The 19,872-nt window shown below is 41.0% G+C and overlaps 1 protein-coding gene across 2 annotated transcripts in view; it reads right to left on the bottom strand.

The window, feature by feature from the left end:
• LOC134356239 (Fanconi anemia group A protein-like) overlaps positions 1-19,872 on the bottom strand; it is a 128,611-nt gene that overhangs the window by 39,170 nt on the left and 69,569 nt on the right. For both annotated transcript variants that reach the window (XM_063067033.1, XM_063067032.1), the window contains exons 22-29: positions 15,081-15,157; positions 13,542-13,649; positions 9,338-9,471; positions 7,127-7,197; positions 4,608-4,707; positions 3,733-3,917; positions 2,992-3,106; positions 306-476 (exon numbers count right to left, since the gene is read on the bottom strand). In XM_063067033.1, the coding sequence (XP_062923103.1) occupies positions 306-476; positions 2,992-3,106; positions 3,733-3,917; positions 4,608-4,707; positions 7,127-7,197; positions 9,338-9,471; positions 13,542-13,649; positions 15,081-15,157 (961 nt within the window). The remainder of the gene's footprint in view (positions 1-305; positions 477-2,991; positions 3,107-3,732; positions 3,918-4,607; positions 4,708-7,126; positions 7,198-9,337; positions 9,472-13,541; positions 13,650-15,080; positions 15,158-19,872) is intronic.

Genomic DNA, 19,872 nt, shown 5'->3' with positions numbered 1-19,872 from the left:
GTAAATTTTCTTCAAGATTTTACTTTCCTTAAACATATGGTAATAATATGACACCTTGGGACTTAATTTAGTGTAAAGCTACTGGATATTAATATACTGAGAGCTTACTTTGAACCTTCGTTGAGTTGGCGTGCCTTACAGATTGTCAATACGCTATCAGGCTACTATACCAGTATTTAAACATTGAACTGCGATGTTTTAAATTTAAAATGTACTAATGTAAAGTGAAATTGTGTTCAATTGTAGTTTAAGGATATTTATACAGCTAATCAAAGGCAGTCTGAAAAGCTACATATTTCAGTTACCTGGAAGTTTTTCATCTGTGCAAGCTCCTTGAATGTACGGTGCTTAAATACTGAAAATGCTGCAGAGGTCCAGTTTAAATTAAGACCAACAAGATTATTCCAGGTAAATTCTACTACCCCTCCGTGTTCTCTTCTAGACTTTGGAATCAGTCGAGGAACTATATACAGCAGCTAAAAGACAAAAACAACTCAGATGTGAAGGAAGGCTAGTCTTTGCACCAGGTCTAACAGTGGGGTTATTGCACCCACAGTTGTTCTGACTGGAGAACAAGTAGCAGCATTCACACATGTGCAGTGCAATGCAGGGATCCACAAATCATCATCAGATGAGCAGTGGAACAAAATCATCCTCACCAAACTGACACATCATTGATATTAAGCATTGAAACAAATGAAGCAATAACTGGCTCATTAGCTACCGAAAAAACACAGTACATAGACTTAGGGCTGGTGTAATCAGAAAATGACTCAATGCATGAAGAACTTTAACTGTTGTCCACAACTCTGACTTTAAATAATTAATGGTCATTTAGGGAATCAAGGATTTAGTGCAGGGGAAGTGGTGCCAAAGTGAAAGATCTTATGATCTTATTAAATGATGGAGAAGGTGACTTAAGCAACTCCTCCTTCTGTTCCTTATGTTAAATTTTAATGCGATGCTTCATTCTTTCAAAAATTTTAACTTTTCTATACACATCTAAAAATGTTGTTCCCAAATCAATTAACACGCTTGATCCCACCTATTTCAAAGTTGCTGGTGAACGCAGCAGGCCAGGCAGCATCTATAGGAAGAGGCGCAGTCGACGTTTCAGGCCAAGACCCTTCGTCAGGACTAACTGAAGGAAGAGTGAGTAAGGGATTTGAAAGCTGGAGGGGGAGGGGGAGATGCAAAATGATAGGAGAAGACAGGAGGGGGAGTGATAGAGCCGAGAGCTGGACAGGTGATAGGCAAAAGGGGATACGAGAGGATCATGGGACAGGAGGTCCGGGAAGAAAGACGGGGGGGGGGACCCAGAGGATGGGCAAGAGGTATATTCAGAGGGACAGAGGGAGAAAAAGGAGAGTGAGAGAAAGAATGTGTGCATAAAAAAGAGTAACAGATGGGGTACGAGGGGGAGGTGGGGCCTAGCGGAAGTTAGAGAAGTCAATGCTCATGCCATCAGGTTGGAGGCTGCCCATACGGAATATAAGGTGTTGTTCCTCCAACCTGAGTGTGGCTTCATCTTTACAGTAGAGGAGGCCGTGGATAGACATGTCAGAATGGGAATGGGATGTGGAATTAAAATGTGTGGCCACTGGGAGATCCTGCTTTCTCTGGCGGACAGAGCGTAGATGTTCAGCAAAGCGGTCTCCCAGTCTGCGTCGGGTCTCACCAATATATAAAAGGCCACATCGGGAGCACCGGACGCAGTATATCACCCCAGTCGACTCACAGGAAACAGTCCTTCCAGGTGAGGCATCACTTCACCTGTGAGTCGACTGGGGTGATATACTGCGTCCGGTGCTCCCGATGTGGCCTTTTATATATTGGTGAGACCCGACGCAGACTGGGAGACCGCTTTGCTGAACATCTACGCTCTGTCCGCCAGAGAAAGCAGGATCTCCCAGTGGCCACACATTTTAATTCCACATCCCATTCCCATTCTGACATGTCTATCCACGGCCTCCTCTACTGTAAAGATGAAGCCACACTCAGGTTGGAGGAACAACACCTTATATTCCGTATGGGTAGCCTCCAACCTGATGGCATGAACATTGACTTCTCTAACTTCCGCTAGGCCCCACCTCCCCCTCGTACCCCATCTGTTACTCTTTTTTATGCACACATTCTTTCTCTCACTCTCCTTTTTCTCCCTCTGTCCCTCTGAATATACCTCTTGCCCATCCTCTGGGTCACCCCCCCCCCGTCTTTCTTCCCGGACCTCCTGTCCCATGATCCTCTCGTATCCCCTTCTGCCTATCACCTGTCCAGCTCTCGGCTCCATCCCTCCCCCTCCTGTCTTCTCCTATCATTTTGCATCTCCCCCTCCCCCTCCAGCTTTCAAATCCCTTACTCACTCTTCCTTCAGTTAGTCCTGATGAAGGGTCTCGGCCTGAAACGTCCACTGCGCCTCTTCCTATAGATGCTGCCTGGCCTGCTGTGTTCACCAGCAACTTTGATGTATGTTGCTTGAATTTCCAGCATCTGCAGAATTCCTGTTGATCCCACCTGTTCTTCTCTCATGTAACTTTACTCTCTATTATTTCGCATTGAATTAAATATTTTAATTATAAACTTCCTGGTTTCAAATCTATACAAAAGTCACTGAGGATTTTTCAGCCAGGCTGGTTAAAAATCTGCTATTGCTCGTCTTGTCACAGGTGACACAGCTACTCTGAAATGGGTCTCTAATTATTCAGCAACTCACACCAAGTGTTTTGGGAAGCCACTTATGGTAAAAGCAAGTATGTTTTTAAAAATACTCTGCTGAACACAATATCCAGCCAAGTTGGCTTAACCTTTATAAATAGTATTACAAGTAGCCATTGTAACTCCTAACGGTTAGGAGTTAAACTCAGACAGTACAGACAATGATTCTTTTATTAACATAAAGGATAAATCAAACTTCCAAATTAGGATGCAATTATCTCTTTGTGAAGTTGGCCAAAGAGTTACAGCAATAAACTCGCTCACAAAATGTTTCACCTTTTGCACGAACCCAGAAGGAACAAATTGTGTTACGACATCGAGTGAGGACGAGGATGATGATGATGATGATGACGACAAGCAGATCGCATAAACCACCGCTACTGTACAAAACCTGCCAGAAAAAAATATATGACTTCATTCACAGATGAGAAAGGACGTGCAGTAATGCATGCACTGTGTAGAGTGGCTGGGATCGGTATCATAATCTGATCCATCTGTTAACCACTTGACTCTGCAAGGGAAAGAGATGATTTACAATCCACAGCCACTGCCAATTCTCAGATGGAATTAAAGAAAAACTATTTACAGTAAGCATAAATTCAATGTGAAGGAATGGGAACATTACTGACAAGGACAACATTTATTGCCCCTTCCCTACTGCCCTCCAGAGGCTATGGTGAGTCAACTGAACCACCACAGTCCTCCTGGTGGAGGTACTCATACTGGAGTTCAACCCAGTGACAATGGAGGGCCAGTGACATATTTTCCAATCAGGATGACGTTCAATTTGAACAGGAACCTGCAGACTTGTCCCTGTTTTATTGGTGGAGGTCATAGAATTGAGAGATGCTGTAGGGGTAACCCAGGGAGTAGCTTCACCATAAATAGTACACACTGCTGAGGCCATGCCAGTGATGGTGGGGATCACATGGTACCAATAAAGTCTGCTACACTTTTTCTCTTCCTTCATTGATGGATGCGACTGACACTTTACACCGGGTCTGTCTCTGCACTCACCTCAGGCAGAATGTCAAATTATCCCCAGTGCTACACACAAGGAACCGGTTTAGATAGCTAACAAACGGCACATCTTCTGTATCAGCTGATTGTGGGCTCTCCACTGAAATGCAGATCTGCAAGATGTGTATGTGAATGGTAAAGCCAGCCAGTCCTAGAATGTGAACATCACTGAGCGAAGAACCCTAGATACAAAGAAGAGATGATTTAAAAAATTTAGAGATGATAAAAAAAAATCTTGGAAATACTGAAGAGCATTTACAAACTAACAATTGGACCAAAATTATTTTCAAAATTCCTAAAAATTTAAACGCTAAGTCATTACTTTTCATCCTGTTGAAGGGGATATGATGTCTTGGGCTGCCTCAAAAACAGGGTAAACAGTTAATTATAACATAGAACAGTACAACACAGTACTGGCCCTTCAGCCCATGATGTTGTGCAACCTTTTACCCGACTCTAAGATCAATCTTCCTTCCTACATAACCCTCCATTTTTCTTTCAATCATCCATGTGCCTATCTAAGAGTTTCTTAAGTGTATCTGCCTCTATCACCACAACTGGCAGGGTGTTCCACATTCCCACCACTGGCTGTATGAAGAACTTACATCAGACATCCCCCTATACTTTCCTTCAATCACCTTTACATTATGCCCACTTGAATTAGCCACCTCCACCCTGGGGAAAGTCTCCTCTGCACCCTCTGAAGGTGAGGGCAAAACACACATTTAGTGGTATTCTTTGTCCCCTGTACTTTATGAACGTCAGGATAGAAAATATTCCATTTCCACCTCCAGTATGAAAATGACTCTCTACTAATCACCTTTCTTAACAATTCAGAACCTTTCAATACTCCCTATGTACCATCCTCTTACCTGAAGGGTGGTGAGCTGTAGGACTCTGAGAAGAACAGCACGTAGAAGTCTTTTGTGACCACACAACATTTTCACAAACAAAGATGCCCATTCACTTTGCCTATAAGCATAATGTAATACTTTTAAATATGCCCAATATTGACAGAAAGAGAAATTAAAAGCATGTCAGACTCTGCAAATGGTTCCAGGTTGTGCAAGTTCTGCAGGTCTTTAAGCATCTTCAGCAACCAACAAAGCTTTTTTTAAAAATCCCATTTGGACTTGAAACAGAACCAATTTGTACAAAACAGTTACAATATCCAGATAATTACCAGTGCCTCTTGAACATGAGATTATATTTTAAAAACCTAAGGCAGGTGTAGACTTGAGGCTTCTGGATCCTGCTCCATCTGATTTGGAGTTTTTTTTTAAGATTAAGAAATTTTTGCACGACAAGGGATTTTTATTTTCATTGACTTTATTTGGTTGGAGATGACATATTCATGTAAGACCACAAAAGATAGCAATAGAATTCGATTATTTGGCTCCATCAAGTCTGCCCTGCCATTTCATCATGGCTGATTCATTTTCTCGCTGAACCCTATTCTCTTGCCTTCTCCCACAACCTTTCTCACCCCATCAATCTCTGCCTTAAATACATCAAATGACCTGGTCTACACAGCCGCCTGTGGCAACGAATTCCACAGATTCACCACCCTGTGGCTAAAGAAACTTCTCCTTATCGCCATTCTAAATGGATGTCCCTCTATTCTGAGGCTGTGCCCTCTGATCCTAGACACCCCTACTATAGGAAACATCCTCTTCACATCCTCTCTATCTAGGCCATTCAACATTCGATGGATTTCAATGAGATCCTTCCCTCACGTTTCTAGATTCCAGTGAGTACAGGCCCAGTGCCATTAAATGCTCCTCGTACGATAACCCTTCCATTCCCAGAATCATTCTTGTGAACCTCCTCTGAACCCTTTCCAATGACAGCATATCCTGTCATTTAGTGGACCCAAAACTGCTCACAATACTCCAATGGAGGCCCACTTGTTATTTCCTCAAAGAATTCCAACAGATTTGTCAGGCAAGACTTTCCCTTAAGGAAACTATGGTGACTTTGTCCTATTTTATCATGTGCCTTCAAGTACCCTGAAATTATCCTTAACAATCGACTCCAAAACCTTCCCATCCACTGAGGTCAGGCTAACTGACTTACAATTTCCTTTCTTCTGCCTCCCTCCCTTCTTGAAGAGTGGAGTAATATTTTTAATTTTCCAGTTCTCCAGAACCATGCCAGAATATAGTGAATCTTGAAAGATCATTACTAATGCCTCCACAATCTCTTCAACTACCTCTTTCAGAACCCTAGAGTGTGTCTATCTGGACATCCACAAGGTGACTTATCTACCTTCAGACCTTTCAGCTTCCCAAGCACCTTCTCCCTAGTTATAGCAATTGCATTCACTTCTGCCCCCAGACACTCTCGAACTTCCATCATATTGCTAGTGTCTTCCACAGTGAAGACTGATGCAAAATACTTATTCCATTTGTCCGTCATTTCCTTGTTCCTCTTTACTACCTCTCCAGCATCATTTTCCAGCAGTGAGATATCTACTCTCACCTCTGTTTTACTCTTTATATATCTGAAAAAACTTTTGGTATTGTTGTTATTACTATTTAGTTTGCCTTCATCTTTTATCTTTTCCCCTCTTATGGTTCTTTTAGTTGCCTTCTGTTGGCTTTTAAAAGCTTCTCAATCCTCCAACTTCCCACTAATTTTTGCTCTGCTGTATGCCCTCTCTTTTGCTTTTATGTTGTTTTTGACTTCCCTTGTCATCCACAGTTACATCATCCTGCCTTTAGAATACTACTTCTTCTTTGGGATGTATTTATCCGGCACCTTCCAAATTGCTCATAGAAACTCCACCATTGCTCTTCTGCCGTCTGTCTTGCTAGTGTCCCCTTCCATTCAACTTTGGCCAGCTCTTCTCTCATGCCTCCATAACTCCCTTTACTCCACTGTAATATTAATACATCTGACTTCAGCTTCTCCCCCTCAAATTACAGGGTGAAGTCTATCTTATTATGATCACTGCCTCCTAAGTGTTCCTTTAACTTAAGCTCCCTAATCAAATCCAGTTCATTACAAAACACCCAATCCAGAATAGCTTTTCCCCTTGTGGGCTCAACCATAAGTTGCTCTAAAAAGCCATCTTCTAGGTATTCTACAAATTCTCTCTCTTGGGATCAGCACCAATTAGAATTTTGCCAGTCTATCTGCATATGGAATTACTCCATCACTATCATAACATTGCCCTTTTCACACGCATTTTCTTCTCCTGTTGTAATCTGTAGTCCATATAGGCAAACAGCACTACACATAAATAGATTTTTCTTTCTGCTCCAGCTAAACCTGTTAATCTACATTATCAGACCAATGCCCACCTTCTAATGACTAACAGACAAGGCATTTGTAGACATTTAAGTTCCTTATACAAGTTCCTCTCATGAAAATCACAGTAGTTGCTTACCTCTGTGATGGATTGAAACTTGAAGTTGTAAGAAAGATCTGACAAAAACTCTTCAATAGGAGGTCTCTGACCTACAAAATAGGCATTACACATTGCCTGAATTAGATTATATTTTAAAGTACTGTACATAGCAGTTGTAATTCGTGCTCCCACATAGAGCTAATCCAGTTTTTTATCCAATCATACAGTTAATTAATTTCTATTAAAGTACAGATTTTTAAATACATTGGTGCATCCAGAGAATTTGAAATATTCACACCAATGCAGTAACAATTTGCGAAGGGGGCTGTGTTTGAATTCAAACATAATAAAAATCAGACCCTGTCAAACTGGTCAATCCATAGTTTTTCCCCATTCCCCAAAAGTAGCTTTTATCTGTCCCCGTTGATATGAGAAACATCAATGTCACTACACTGCTCATTCTACTTTCTAAATAGATACTGACCCAGTTTCCTTTTAAATATTTGGACCAACCAATTAATAAACCATTTTATTCTGGCAATTTGTTCCATATAGATGGTGGGAAAATATCTACTACTGGTTTGTGGTTACAGACATTCCTCTGAAGCTCTCCGAAAAATCCTCTCGATTTTCTTTGTTTCCAAATCATCCCAATCTTTCTACATGATTGAAGCCACTGTAAGGAGTGTTATTGTTGATCGTCTATGAATTCTTTCTAATGTATTCTTTGAGATAGAATGAGCTTGTCATCCTGTGTGGCTGGTTTTCTAATCACAGTGAGCTGCCTGGTAACTACCACACCAAGAATGCATGAATGTGATGATGTCAGCTATTCAGGAATCAGTTCTACATTACAAACACTTCTGTGCTTGGGCTGCACTGCTCAATTAACCTGGAAGAAATCAAATCACTGGATCGATTTATAGTATATTATAAGATATTATTTAATAATATCCTATACCATTATTGTTATAATAATGATATATTATAAACATCTTATATTCAGATACAAGATGATTTTATTCATTGACAAATACTATTCAATATATGACTAAAGTTAATGCCCAGTTCTCTTCCTTTACAAGTCATGCTAATAGCCAAACTTTGTGATGCACTCTTCATGCTTACTCTCACAATAAAAACACCTTCAGTACCCCTCAATTGGTCCAGTGGACATCACTGTCTACTGCATCTGGATCAAATTATTTATGAAACTGTGCAGTGACCACCAGGAAAGAACAATTTAGTTTGTTCAGCCTATCTGATAAAAACTAGTGATGGCCACTGATGATGCCTTACAATTACATCCACTGCCTGTCTAGTGCAGGAAGGAATAAAAGCTGATAAACCTGGAAACAAAGTAAGGTATCGGTTGGAGTGAATGAGGAAGAAAGGAAACTAGAAAAATGTACTTTCTGCTCACTTAAGATTCACAAATTAATCCAAGAGACCAGTAATTAGTGCTATTATCTATCTAGCTTCTGTACAGGGAGATATACAGCCCCCCACAAACTGAACCCACTCCCACTTCAGATGGCTCAAATATGTCAAAAAGAGAACAAGAAGTAAAACTTAGGAGTCCAGAACAAGGGGGATAGCTTGCATTCAGCCACAAAGATTAGATTATCAACAAGATGAGGCAGGTTCTTTTAATGCTAGTTAGGTAATATGGGTGGTGTGGTGAGAACACACAGAAGGTGTGTTTCTGCCCTCATTCCTCACTTGTCCACAATATCTTTGCTCTCAGACCATTTTTGTTTACAGCAAGAGTGACAAAGTGAAAATCAAACTGGCACGTAAAGTGATGAAACAACACAAAGTTTGGACAGAGTCCAAGTTTAGGTATTTGGCCCTGATTCAACAAATAAAATAACAGAATAAATTACCCTTATCAGATCATTTTGTAACACTGTAAGAATTAAACACTGAACAATTTCTCTCATGCACATACACACGCCTTCTCTGCACACAGACACACCTAAAAGGTGCACACACACCCAGCTAGAATTGCTCACAAAATCTGATCAACACATAGAATATCTCACGAACCATTAAGACCATAAGACATTGGAGCAGAATTTAGGCTATTCGGCCCAGCGAGTCTGCTCCACCATTCAATCATGGCTGATTTATTTTCCCTCACAACCCCATTCTCCTTCCTTCCCCCAGTAACGTCTGACACCCTTCCTGATCAAGAGTCAACCAACTACACTTTAATTAATTCAAAATCAGATCCAAAAGAATACTTACCTCTAATTCCAGAGGCCCCAATTTATCCCTAACAGTATTTAGTTGGATTGGTTTATCCACTGCAGTGTAATCATCACCATCATCTATCATAGTTTTCAATTGACCAGAGATTACAGCAATCTGAGCAGAAACATCTGGAAAAGATTACACATCATTACCATAAGCAGATATGCAGAACACCATTTGCATCTTAAGTGAAGATAGACTGGTCCAATTTCACCAGTAAATACTGGCAAATATGGGAATCATTCCTCCCTGCCCCTGGGGTCAGCAAGCAATCCAACAGTACCTGCCCTTACTTCGTACCACATTAAAACCTGCCACAGGATCTACCAGTCCATTCAACTATTTGGTGATTTACACAGTGGGGTGGACAGTTAAGAATAAAGACAAGTATTTTTAATTACTTATATTTGCTTTAAATTTTCCAATTATTTAAAATAAGTATTTTCCCCAATTGTTCATTTCTCATTGAATAACTGTGAATGTCCTGGACATCTAGAAGCATGGACAAATTGACAACCCGCAAAAGTTTGACTGGAGACCTTGTTGTCAGTCAGAAGTTTACAAAGGGCAGAGGGACTTCAACCTTGACAGCGACATGTTCAAATATGGACACGATTTTCTTTTACTTCGGCTATGTTATACCTCGATCTTGGGAAACGATTACTTTTCTTTTAAATCCTTGTGTTCTCTGTCCAAAACAAGATATCAGATTCCAAAAGAACTTTGCTGTGTGCAAAGAACCTTGCAAAGATCAGAGGTTTATGAAATACCTTATTATTTCTTTTATTTTCATTAAGAACATGACTACATCATACTTCTTTTGTTTTGGGAATTTAAAAAAATTAAAAGTTTTACGCAGGAAACCCTTACATCACTGACCTAACGGGAGAACCAGCTGACTGCTCCTTTATTAGGTAGCCCTCTCTGGAAGTACATTCCTGCACCAGAGCCTTCAATATGGATACATGAAAATCATTCCACCATTTAAAAGCAAAGTTGTTCATGATATCCTGAAGAAATGACAAAATCTCATTGGTGACCTCTGCAAGATGTGCTTCTAGTTTCAATGAAGGTCAAAGTTGCAACTAAAAGCTCCCAAGCTATGGCAAAAGGATAGGAAACAAGTAATTAAGACTGAGTTCAAAAAGTTCATAAAATGATTTGACTTGAAAGATATGGAAAACCCAAGTCAAATTTCCCAATGGGCACAGTCTCACAGGAAATGATTGCTAGTTTGAACTTGGGTTAACTTGCTTTAATGTGGAATTCTCAGAGTTACGGAGCAGAGGGTTCTGGGCATCCTCATGCATGGTTGGCAAAAGGGTACAGCACCATGATATTAGAAAAGCTAATAGATTGTTATCATTTGTTGCTAAAGCAACTGAATGCAAAAGTATGAAGGGAAGGTAGCGTTCCATTATGCAAAGCATTGGTAAGATCACATCTGGAATACTGTGCACAGTATTGTTCTCCTTATCCAAGGAAGGACGTTAATGCTTTGGAATTTTTAACAAATTAATACTTGGATTGATCGGGTTGCCTTTTGAAGTAGGACCTAGGCTGAGTAGACTGAGCTTGTTTCCACAGGAGTTTTAAAGACAGAGAGGGGACTTGACTGAAATATACAAGATTCCAGCATTATAGGGTGACAAGGTGACGAAAACACTGGCCTTCATTTGTCAGGCATTGAGTATAGGATTTGGGACATTATATTGCAGTCGTTTAAGTCACACTTGGAGTACTCTGCATAGTTTTGGTCACCTGTTAAAGGAAGGAAATGGTTAAATTAGAAAAGATTTATGACAATGAAGACATTAAGACCAGAGTTATAGGAGAAATTGGCCAGGTTTGGTTTTATTTCTTGGAACCTAGGACAATGAGAAGAGACCTCATCAAAGTGTACAAAATTATGAGAGCTATACATAAGGTCTTTTCTCCAGGGTCATCATCACCAGGTGCTGTGCCCAGTTTGAGCTTTGACTGCCATGGCCCACACACTCCTGTTTCGGGTCAAGTGGATCAATTCATTGGTATTCATTTCCAGTTCTCTGGGGGCTGTCTCCATCATCATTTGTCTTTGTCTTCCTCTTGCTTTCTTCCCTTCAATCTTTCCCATAATTACCGTGCATTCTAACTCCTCTTTCCTAATCACATGTCCAATGAAGTTACGTTGCCTTTTCATGATCTCATACATTATTTCTCTTTTTGTGTTTGCTCTGTTCATGACATCCTCATTAGATATTCGTTTCGTCCATGATATTCTTTGCACCCTCCTCAAAAACCACATTTCTGCTGCTTCAATTCATTTCCTCATGTCACTAGATATTGTCCAACATTCTGAGCCATATAACATAGCTGGATAAACGTAACATTTCAGTTCTCTGAGGCGGGTTGTCATGCCTAGTTTAGTATTGGTCAGTATACTCTTCATTCTCGGAAAGGTTTCTTTTGCCATCCTTATTCTTCTTTTGATGTCCATGTCGCACCTGCCACCTGATGTCACCCAGCTTCCTAAGTAGCAAAGGTTCTGTACTTGTTTTATGTCTTCCCCGTTTATTCTCAGCCTGCAGATAGGATTCTCCTTCTTTTTGGATATCACCATACATTCTGTCTTTTTACAGTTGATAGATAGATCCTGTCTCATAAATGTCATTGACTAAATCAGTAAGTTTGTCAATTCCACATCTTCAAGGGAGACAATTTGTTCTATTACTAATTCATCAGGACCTGCTGCCTTTCCTTTCTTCATCTTATTTATTGCATTACAAACTTCAGATTTTAAAATAAACCTTTCTCCAGGGTAGGAGAGTTCAAAAGTAGGGGCTTAGGTTTAAGGATGAGAAGGGAAAAATACAAGGGTGTGAGGGCTAATTTTTTTTCCAGTCAAAGGGTAGTGAGTACTATATCTGGAATGAGCTGTCTAAAGAACTAGTTGAGGTAAGTACAAGGTTAACATTTAAGAAGCTCTAGGTTATGTACGTGGGTGGATGGGGCAGAACAGCCTGGAGGGATACAGGAAACATGCAGGAAATATGGACTAGTTGGGTAGGCATCATGGTTGGCATGGACTGGTTGTGCTGTATTGCTCAATGACTCAATTTGAATGGTAATGACAAGGTAACTATGTAGCGCAAGTATTGTAGAAAAATCTGGAAACAAATGTCATTGTTTAAAAATGGCAGGGGCGCAGGGAGTTCAACAGATGAGATGGGACACAAGTCTTTGTAACACTCTTCCTCAGAATGATTAAAATATCTTTAAGCCACATGGAGAGAAAGGATAAGCAAGGATGTGAAAGGTTACTGAGAATAGATAGGCATGCAGATTTGAGGTCACCAGCAGGTCAGCCACAATGAATGAAATGGCAGAGGTGTCTAAAGAAGCCAAATGGCCTGCCCTGCTTCTAAACATACATACATGATGTGAAAGGAGGGAGGAGAAGATGGCGGCGCGACGCAGCATGTGCGGCCGTTCCAAATGATATCGATTACATGTAACTAGGGGGCCGTGCACAATCTGGATTTGATGAATACAGCTGTGAGAAGCGCAGAGGAACACCTGGAGTAACTTCTGAAATGCCCGCTTTGCTGCTGTTGCTACTGTGCGATCGAGAATCTCCGGAGACGAAGGCCCCAAATCCTCGGCCTTGCCTATTGCCTGTTGCCGGGGCTGGGGTCGGAACACTCGGCAGAGATGGTGCTCGGTGTCAGAGAGGTGGTCGGAGGCTCAGAGCTTTCGGATGGACTCGGAGTCGGACTGTGGTTGGGTGCTTCCAGTATGCGGCATTGGCAAGTTGGCAGCACTGGAGGTTTACCGTCTGCGTGAGATGATGGGACTTTCGAGAGGCTTTGAGACCATTACCTTGCCATGATCTGTTCTCATCAATTATGGTATTGTTTGCACTTTTGTAACTATATGTCATAATTATGTGGTTTCTGTTAGTTTTTAAGTCGGTTTGTCATGTGTTTCCGTGATATCATTCTGGAAAAACATTGTATCATTTCTTAATGCATGTATTACTAAATGACAATAAAAGGGGACTGCGTGTCCTCATAATCCAAATTCCTCTTAAAATTACAAACATTATTAGTCATGAATTTTGATGAAGGTTAGAACAAGAAAGATCTGCCCTTACTTTCTCAAATTAGGTTACCATTATAAGATGGGCAGCATGATTCCATCAACACGCATCTCCTACCTTCACTTCTGTTTGGACTGGTGGCCACTCTCCTGAGCTCTTCCAGAGCAGCAGACAGGACATTGATTGGTTCCCTTGGATGCTCCATTTCCTCAGACGCTGAAACACCTAATTTCAAAATGATAAACAATTTTATGTAAAGTTATTTCATTTTAGGTTTAGATTATTGAAGTACAACAGTCTTCTTTTATTGCTTAAGCTAGTCAATATTACCCCTGTATATGACTTCTAAAGTATATATAAATAAATGTTCTTCGGCGTGTCTACACGTAACATTTAATATCTTTAACTAGAGACTTTTCATTTATAAAATGCACACACTAAAACTGTCCTATCGCCCGCTTATATAGATGGTGAGTGTTAAACTTCTACTCATACTTTATTAGAAAATCATAACCCTGTCCAAACACACAAAAATGATGGGTAAAAGGCCAGACTGAGAGGATGGAGTACAAAGAAAAGACAGAGGAAAAATAGGTGGGGAAAAGAGGGTCAGGATTAAGGGTAAGGGTAAAACCAAGGAGGTGGGAGTGTATATGTGCAGGAAAGTTGAGACATGAAAAAAAGAGTGCAAGGGGTAGTTTGGCTTTATTGAAAGTGAAAGAGAAAGACAGCAAGGAATTGATTCTATGAGGAGTATAGATATGGTAAATGCAAACAGGCTTTTGCCACTGCAGTTGGGTGGGGCCACAACTAGAGCTCATGGGTTAAGGGTGAAAGGTGAAAAGTTTAAGGGGAACACGAGGGGGAACTTCTTCACCTAGGTGGTCGCGAGAGTGCTGAAGGAGCTGCCAGTACAAGTGGTGCATGCAAGCTCAATTTCAATGTTTGAGAAGTATGGATAGGTACATGGATGGTAGGGGTATGGAGGGCTATGGTCCCAGTACAGGTTGATGCGGGGTAGGCAGTTTAAATGGTTTGGCTTGGACTGGATGGGCCAAAGGGCCTGTTGTGCTGTATTTTTCAATGACTCTAGAATATTGAATTGAAAATGGTGAAAAAATTGGGATTAGTAATGACTGCCTTTCTTCCCTCTAATCCCAGTCACCACCACAATGCATCCCCCACCATACAGAAAATTTGATCAGTGACAAAAGAACAAATGTGTCGGGCATGTTCTAACTGGCACATGATTCTATATTACAGCAAAATGCTTTTGATGTGGGGATGAATATACAGGGGTGCTATGAACAGAAAATAAGTAATTGTGTCCAAATGAAAAACAGACCATATGCATCACACGCACACACACTTCCTCTACACTTCTGTTTCATCCATTACAGACCAGCCTCTCCCCATTCTCCAGCTGCGGCTCACATGCTCCTTCCCAAAGCAAAACCACCACCCGATTGCTGCAACCTTCCCTCTTCTGGACTGCTCTCTGCCAATCTCCTTGCAACCCCCATCACCAAACAGGTGTGATCAGCAGCCATGTCATTCCTCAAACCTGTCCCAGAAAAGCTCAAGAAAATTGTCATTTGTCTTGTGCTGCCTGGTGTCAGAATATCACAGTGTCAGAGCTCTGCAGCCGGGCCTAACCTTCCAGCAGACGCTGTTTCTCCCTGTCGCAAGCATGAATGTAGCTTGTATACACGTTATCTGGTATTTTATCTGCTCTGATGGAGAAAAACAAAGGGGTTAATTAACCAGAAATTGCTGTAATCAAAAAAAAAACATGCAAATGACAATTATAACCTACTGTTACTCACTGAATGTTGTAATGAAAAGGTGCTTACCATAAACTATACATAAATAATACTTGGTGAAACAGTACGACAGCAGTTGAGATAATACCTGTTACTAAGATAGCATAATAGCTGTCTCAATAAATCAAACTTGGGGTAGTTTTATGGACTTCAAGAAAGGTTGAAACTAGGTAAACAAATTAAATAGAAAGCTACAGAAACACAGCACTGACCAGTTGGGCTAAAGCAAACATCTGTTTCCAATATCCTCAATAAAAGAAAGAACTATTAACAAAAGCAAATTACTGTTAACACTGGAAGTATTTATTAAACTACTGAAGAACATCAATGATCGAACTGCTTTAAAATACGAGGAACAGTAACATTCACGCTGTGTATCAGATAAAGGCATCCATCGATGAACAACAGATCTAGGGATACAATGAGATCAGCTGAATGGATGCTAACTCAGAAGTGATGCATGTTATGGGGCAACCTCACTAAACTTTGAACCAATCGCAAATCAGCCGTATAATCACTGAAAAACCAAATGATTGTAATGTGCATGTGATAACTATGAGGAAATTACCCCCAACAAATACAAGTAATATCTCACTCTTTTACTGTCATCAGCACATGTAGAACCAATGTAAGATAGGATCTAGAGATTCAGCAAGTTTTACTGGTCATTGCATTGGCCAATCAGATACTTGAATACAAGAGCAATCTAGTGTAGTCCGGGTGCTTCACCAGTAGCAGCTTTATGGGAAAGTGGCAAAGAGAAAGCCACTGTTGGAAAAAAAACTCACATGAAATCTCAGGTAGAGTTTGCCAGAAGGCATGTTAGAGACTCTGAAGTCAGCTGGAAGAAGGTTCTATGGCCTGATGAAACCAAAACTGAATATTTTGGCCAAAAGACTAAATGTTATGTTTGGTGTAAGATAAACACCACACATCATTAAAAACACACCATGTCTGCCGTGAGGTGGCTGCATCATGCTGTGGGGATAGTTCACTGCAGCAGGCCCTGGAAGGCTTGTGAAGATAGAGGGTAAAATGAATGCAGCAAAATACAGGGAAATCCTGGAGGAAAACCTGATGCAGTCTGCAAGAGAACTGCGACTTGTGAGACAATGACCCCAAGCACAAGGCCAAAGCTACAAGGGAATGGCTTAAAAACAACAAAGTTAATGCCCTGGAGAGGCCAAGTCAGAGTCTTGACCTCAATCCCATTGAGAATTTATGGCTGGACTTGAAAAGGGCTGTTCACTCATGATCCCCATGCAATCTAACAGAGCTTGTGCAGTTTTGTAAAGAAGAATGGGGGAAAAATAGCAGTGTCCAGATGTGCAAAGCTGATGGAGACCTATCCACACAGACTCAAGGCTGTTATTGCTGCCAAAGGTGCATCTACTAAATAGTGACTTGAGGGGGGTGAATACCTATGCAATCAATTATTTTGTGTTTAATATTTTTATTTTTATTTAATTTAGACCACTTTGTAGCAATCTGCTTACACTTTGACATGCCTATAAAAAGTATTCAACCCCCCCCCTGGAAGTTTTCATGTTTTATTGTTTTACAACATTGAATCACAGTGGCTTTAATTTGACTTTTTTGACACCGATCAACAGAAAAAAAACTCTTTTGAATCAAAGTGAAAACAGATCTCTACAAAGTGATCTAAATTAATTAAAACTATGAAACACAAAATAATTAACATACACACACACACACCTGTAGATAGGGTGCCTAAGGCTTTTCCACAGTACTGTATTTGTCAATGTGGAGCAAAGAGTGAGTTTCTAAATCTAGTGGGAGCAAAATATGTTGGGAATGGCTGTAGGGAGGGTGTGGAACAGGTGGCACAGGAGGAGTGCCAGGGGCATGGGTACGGCAGGTGCAGACACACCCAGCCCTGAGACACCAGGCAACGTCATTTGATTCCAAACAACTGGTTTATTGATCATTACAGAATGTCTCTTTAGTGCTTCTTGCTCCCTCCCCTCTCCCTTTTCGCAACCATGATTCCCCTCCCCATGCCTCCTCCCTACTCTCATCCATAATAGGGATCCAAATCAGAATCAGGTTTATCATCACTCACCTATGTCATGAAATTTGTTTGTTTTTTTGTGTGGTAGCAGTACATAAAAGTACTATATTAAAGTCTTAGATACCCTAGCTATATATATGTGCCTAAGACTTTTGCACAGTCCTGTATGTGTTTCTATCAAGGTAAATTCAGCTTCGCAAATTCTATTTTAAACACACAATATAGCAGTTATGAAAGTAAAATCATTCCCACAGTCAAAAGGCTTCCTTCCTTATTGTACATGTCATGTAATTCAATGAAGCCAACAGACTCTCACTAACTCAGGTGTTCTATTTATGTAGTACTGTACATACAATGCTTCCATCACCTTACACTTGTTATACCTTCTCCAGTGTTCTATTTATGTAGTACTGTACTGTACATACAACACTTCCATCACATTATGCTTGTTACAACTTCCCTTTCAAACTCTGCTGAAAAAAATCCCAAAGTGCATGAGGCATACATACCATGAAAGGAGTACTAAAACTGGAAGGGTTAGATAAGCATGAAACTTTCTTTACATTTATATGTTTTATCCTTAGGCAATCACTTGGAGTCAAGAATAAATTGTTTCCATTTCAGTTCCCAGGAGCAGAATAAGAAATTACTCCCAGACCCCAGCTGCCTACCCCCTTCAGTGCCGCCCCCTGATTGCCAATCACCCACCTCTGCCAATCCTCCCTCCAGCCCCAGAACTAGAAGGCACATCACTTGAAGCCTGCAGCCAAGCCTACACGCTCTCCACTGAACCATTTCTAAAATAACAGAGAAACCGACAACCTGCACCTGGTGGTGACTTCTGATGTAATTTCCCAGTTGATGGAGATTTCAGTTTGCAGAAGTATCTCACTTGTGCATCACCATCACATACAAACTCAGTGCCTTATAACTATCGGTGAAACGAAGCCAGAGAGATTCCATTTGGAAGCAGTCCCTTCACTCCACCAAATCCATGCCAAGCATCAAATTTAAACTAATCTTACATGTATTTTATCTTCTCCATACTCTACCTGGTCATTTGAATCTGTGGGGGACAAGTAACAATAAATAAAGTCCAGCCTAGCTAATGACACCCTCTTAATTAAAGCTGTCTTGGTTGGATTTGCACTCATATTTTCGGATCATTTATCCTGATCGATAGATTCTGGACCACTAATTAACCATTCTCCCATTAACTACTGAAAACAAAGACACTCAGCCATCTTCCCTGGAGACTCCTTTATTACTCATTCATCCCTTAGATGAGCTCATTTCCCAAATGTGGAATTTCCCCACACTTCTATTAATGACACAAGTAAACCCACCAATTCATACTGACTTACATGGGCAGACTTGTACCTTGTAGTCAAACCACAATTAAAAAAAAGGCAGGCAAAAGACAGTAAATTATAGGTCAGTTAGCCTGATTTCAGTGGTTGGGAAGATGTTGGAGTCCATTATTAAAGATGAGATTTCAGGATACTTGGAGGCACGCAATAAAATAGGCTAAAGTCAGCATGGTTTCCTTAAGGGGAATTCTTAAATCCTGACAAATCTTGAAATTATCAGGCTGCATTTGGAGTATTGTCAACAAGCTTTGGGCTCCATATCTCAGATAGAATGTATTGTCATTGGAGAGTCCAGAGAAGGTTCACAAGGATGATTCCAGGAATGATGGGGATAACATATGAGGAGTGTTTGGCAGCTTTGGGCCTGTACTCACTGGAATTTAGAAGAATGCGGGGGGATCTCATTGAAACCTACCAAATGTTGTAAGGACTAGATAGGGTGGATATGAAGAGGATGCTTCCTTTAGTGGTGGTATCCAGAACTGGAGGCCACAGCCTCAAAATTGAGGGGTGACCTTTTAGAACAGAGATAAGGAGTAATTTTTTTTTAAAGCAGAGAGTAGTGAATCTGTGGATTGCTCTGCCACAGACTGCAGTGGAGGCCAAGTCCGTGGTTAGTTTCCCGACTGGTCAGGGCATCAAGGGATATAGCGAGAAGGCAGGTGAATGGGGTTGAGTGGGATCCAGGATCAGCCATGATGGAAAGGCGGAGCAGACTCAAGGGCTGAATGGCCTAATTCTGCTCCTATGTCCTATGGTATTAACACCTTGTATTCCATCTAGGTACCCTCCAACCTGATAGCACGAACATCGATTTCTCCCTCCGTAACTTTTTTTCCTTCCCCGTTCTTCTGCTCCCCCTCTGGCTTCCTACCTCTTCTTCACACTTGCCTATCACCCATCCCTGATGCCCCTCCTTCTTCCCTTTCTCCCATGGTTCACTCTCCTCTCCCATCAGATTCTTCCTTTTCCATCCCTTTACTTTTCCACCCATCAGCTCCCAGCTTCTTACTTCATGTCCCCTATTCCATCCACTGAGCCTCAGCTATCACCTTCCTTCCTTCTTCCCCTCCCCACACCTTTTTATTCCAGAATCTCCCCCTTCCTTTCCAGTCCTGAGAAAAGGTCTCAGTCTGAAATGTCGGCTGTTTAATTATTTCTATGGATGGTATCTGACCAACTGAGTTCCTCCAGCATTTTGTGTGTATTGCCTTGGAGTACTG

Source organism: Mobula hypostoma, chromosome 14 (genome assembly GCF_963921235.1).
Source record: "Mobula hypostoma chromosome 14, sMobHyp1.1, whole genome shotgun sequence".
Lineage (NCBI taxonomy): Eukaryota > Metazoa > Chordata > Chondrichthyes > Myliobatiformes > Myliobatidae > Mobula > Mobula hypostoma.
This window is presented reverse-complemented; position numbering and strand designations above follow the sequence as displayed.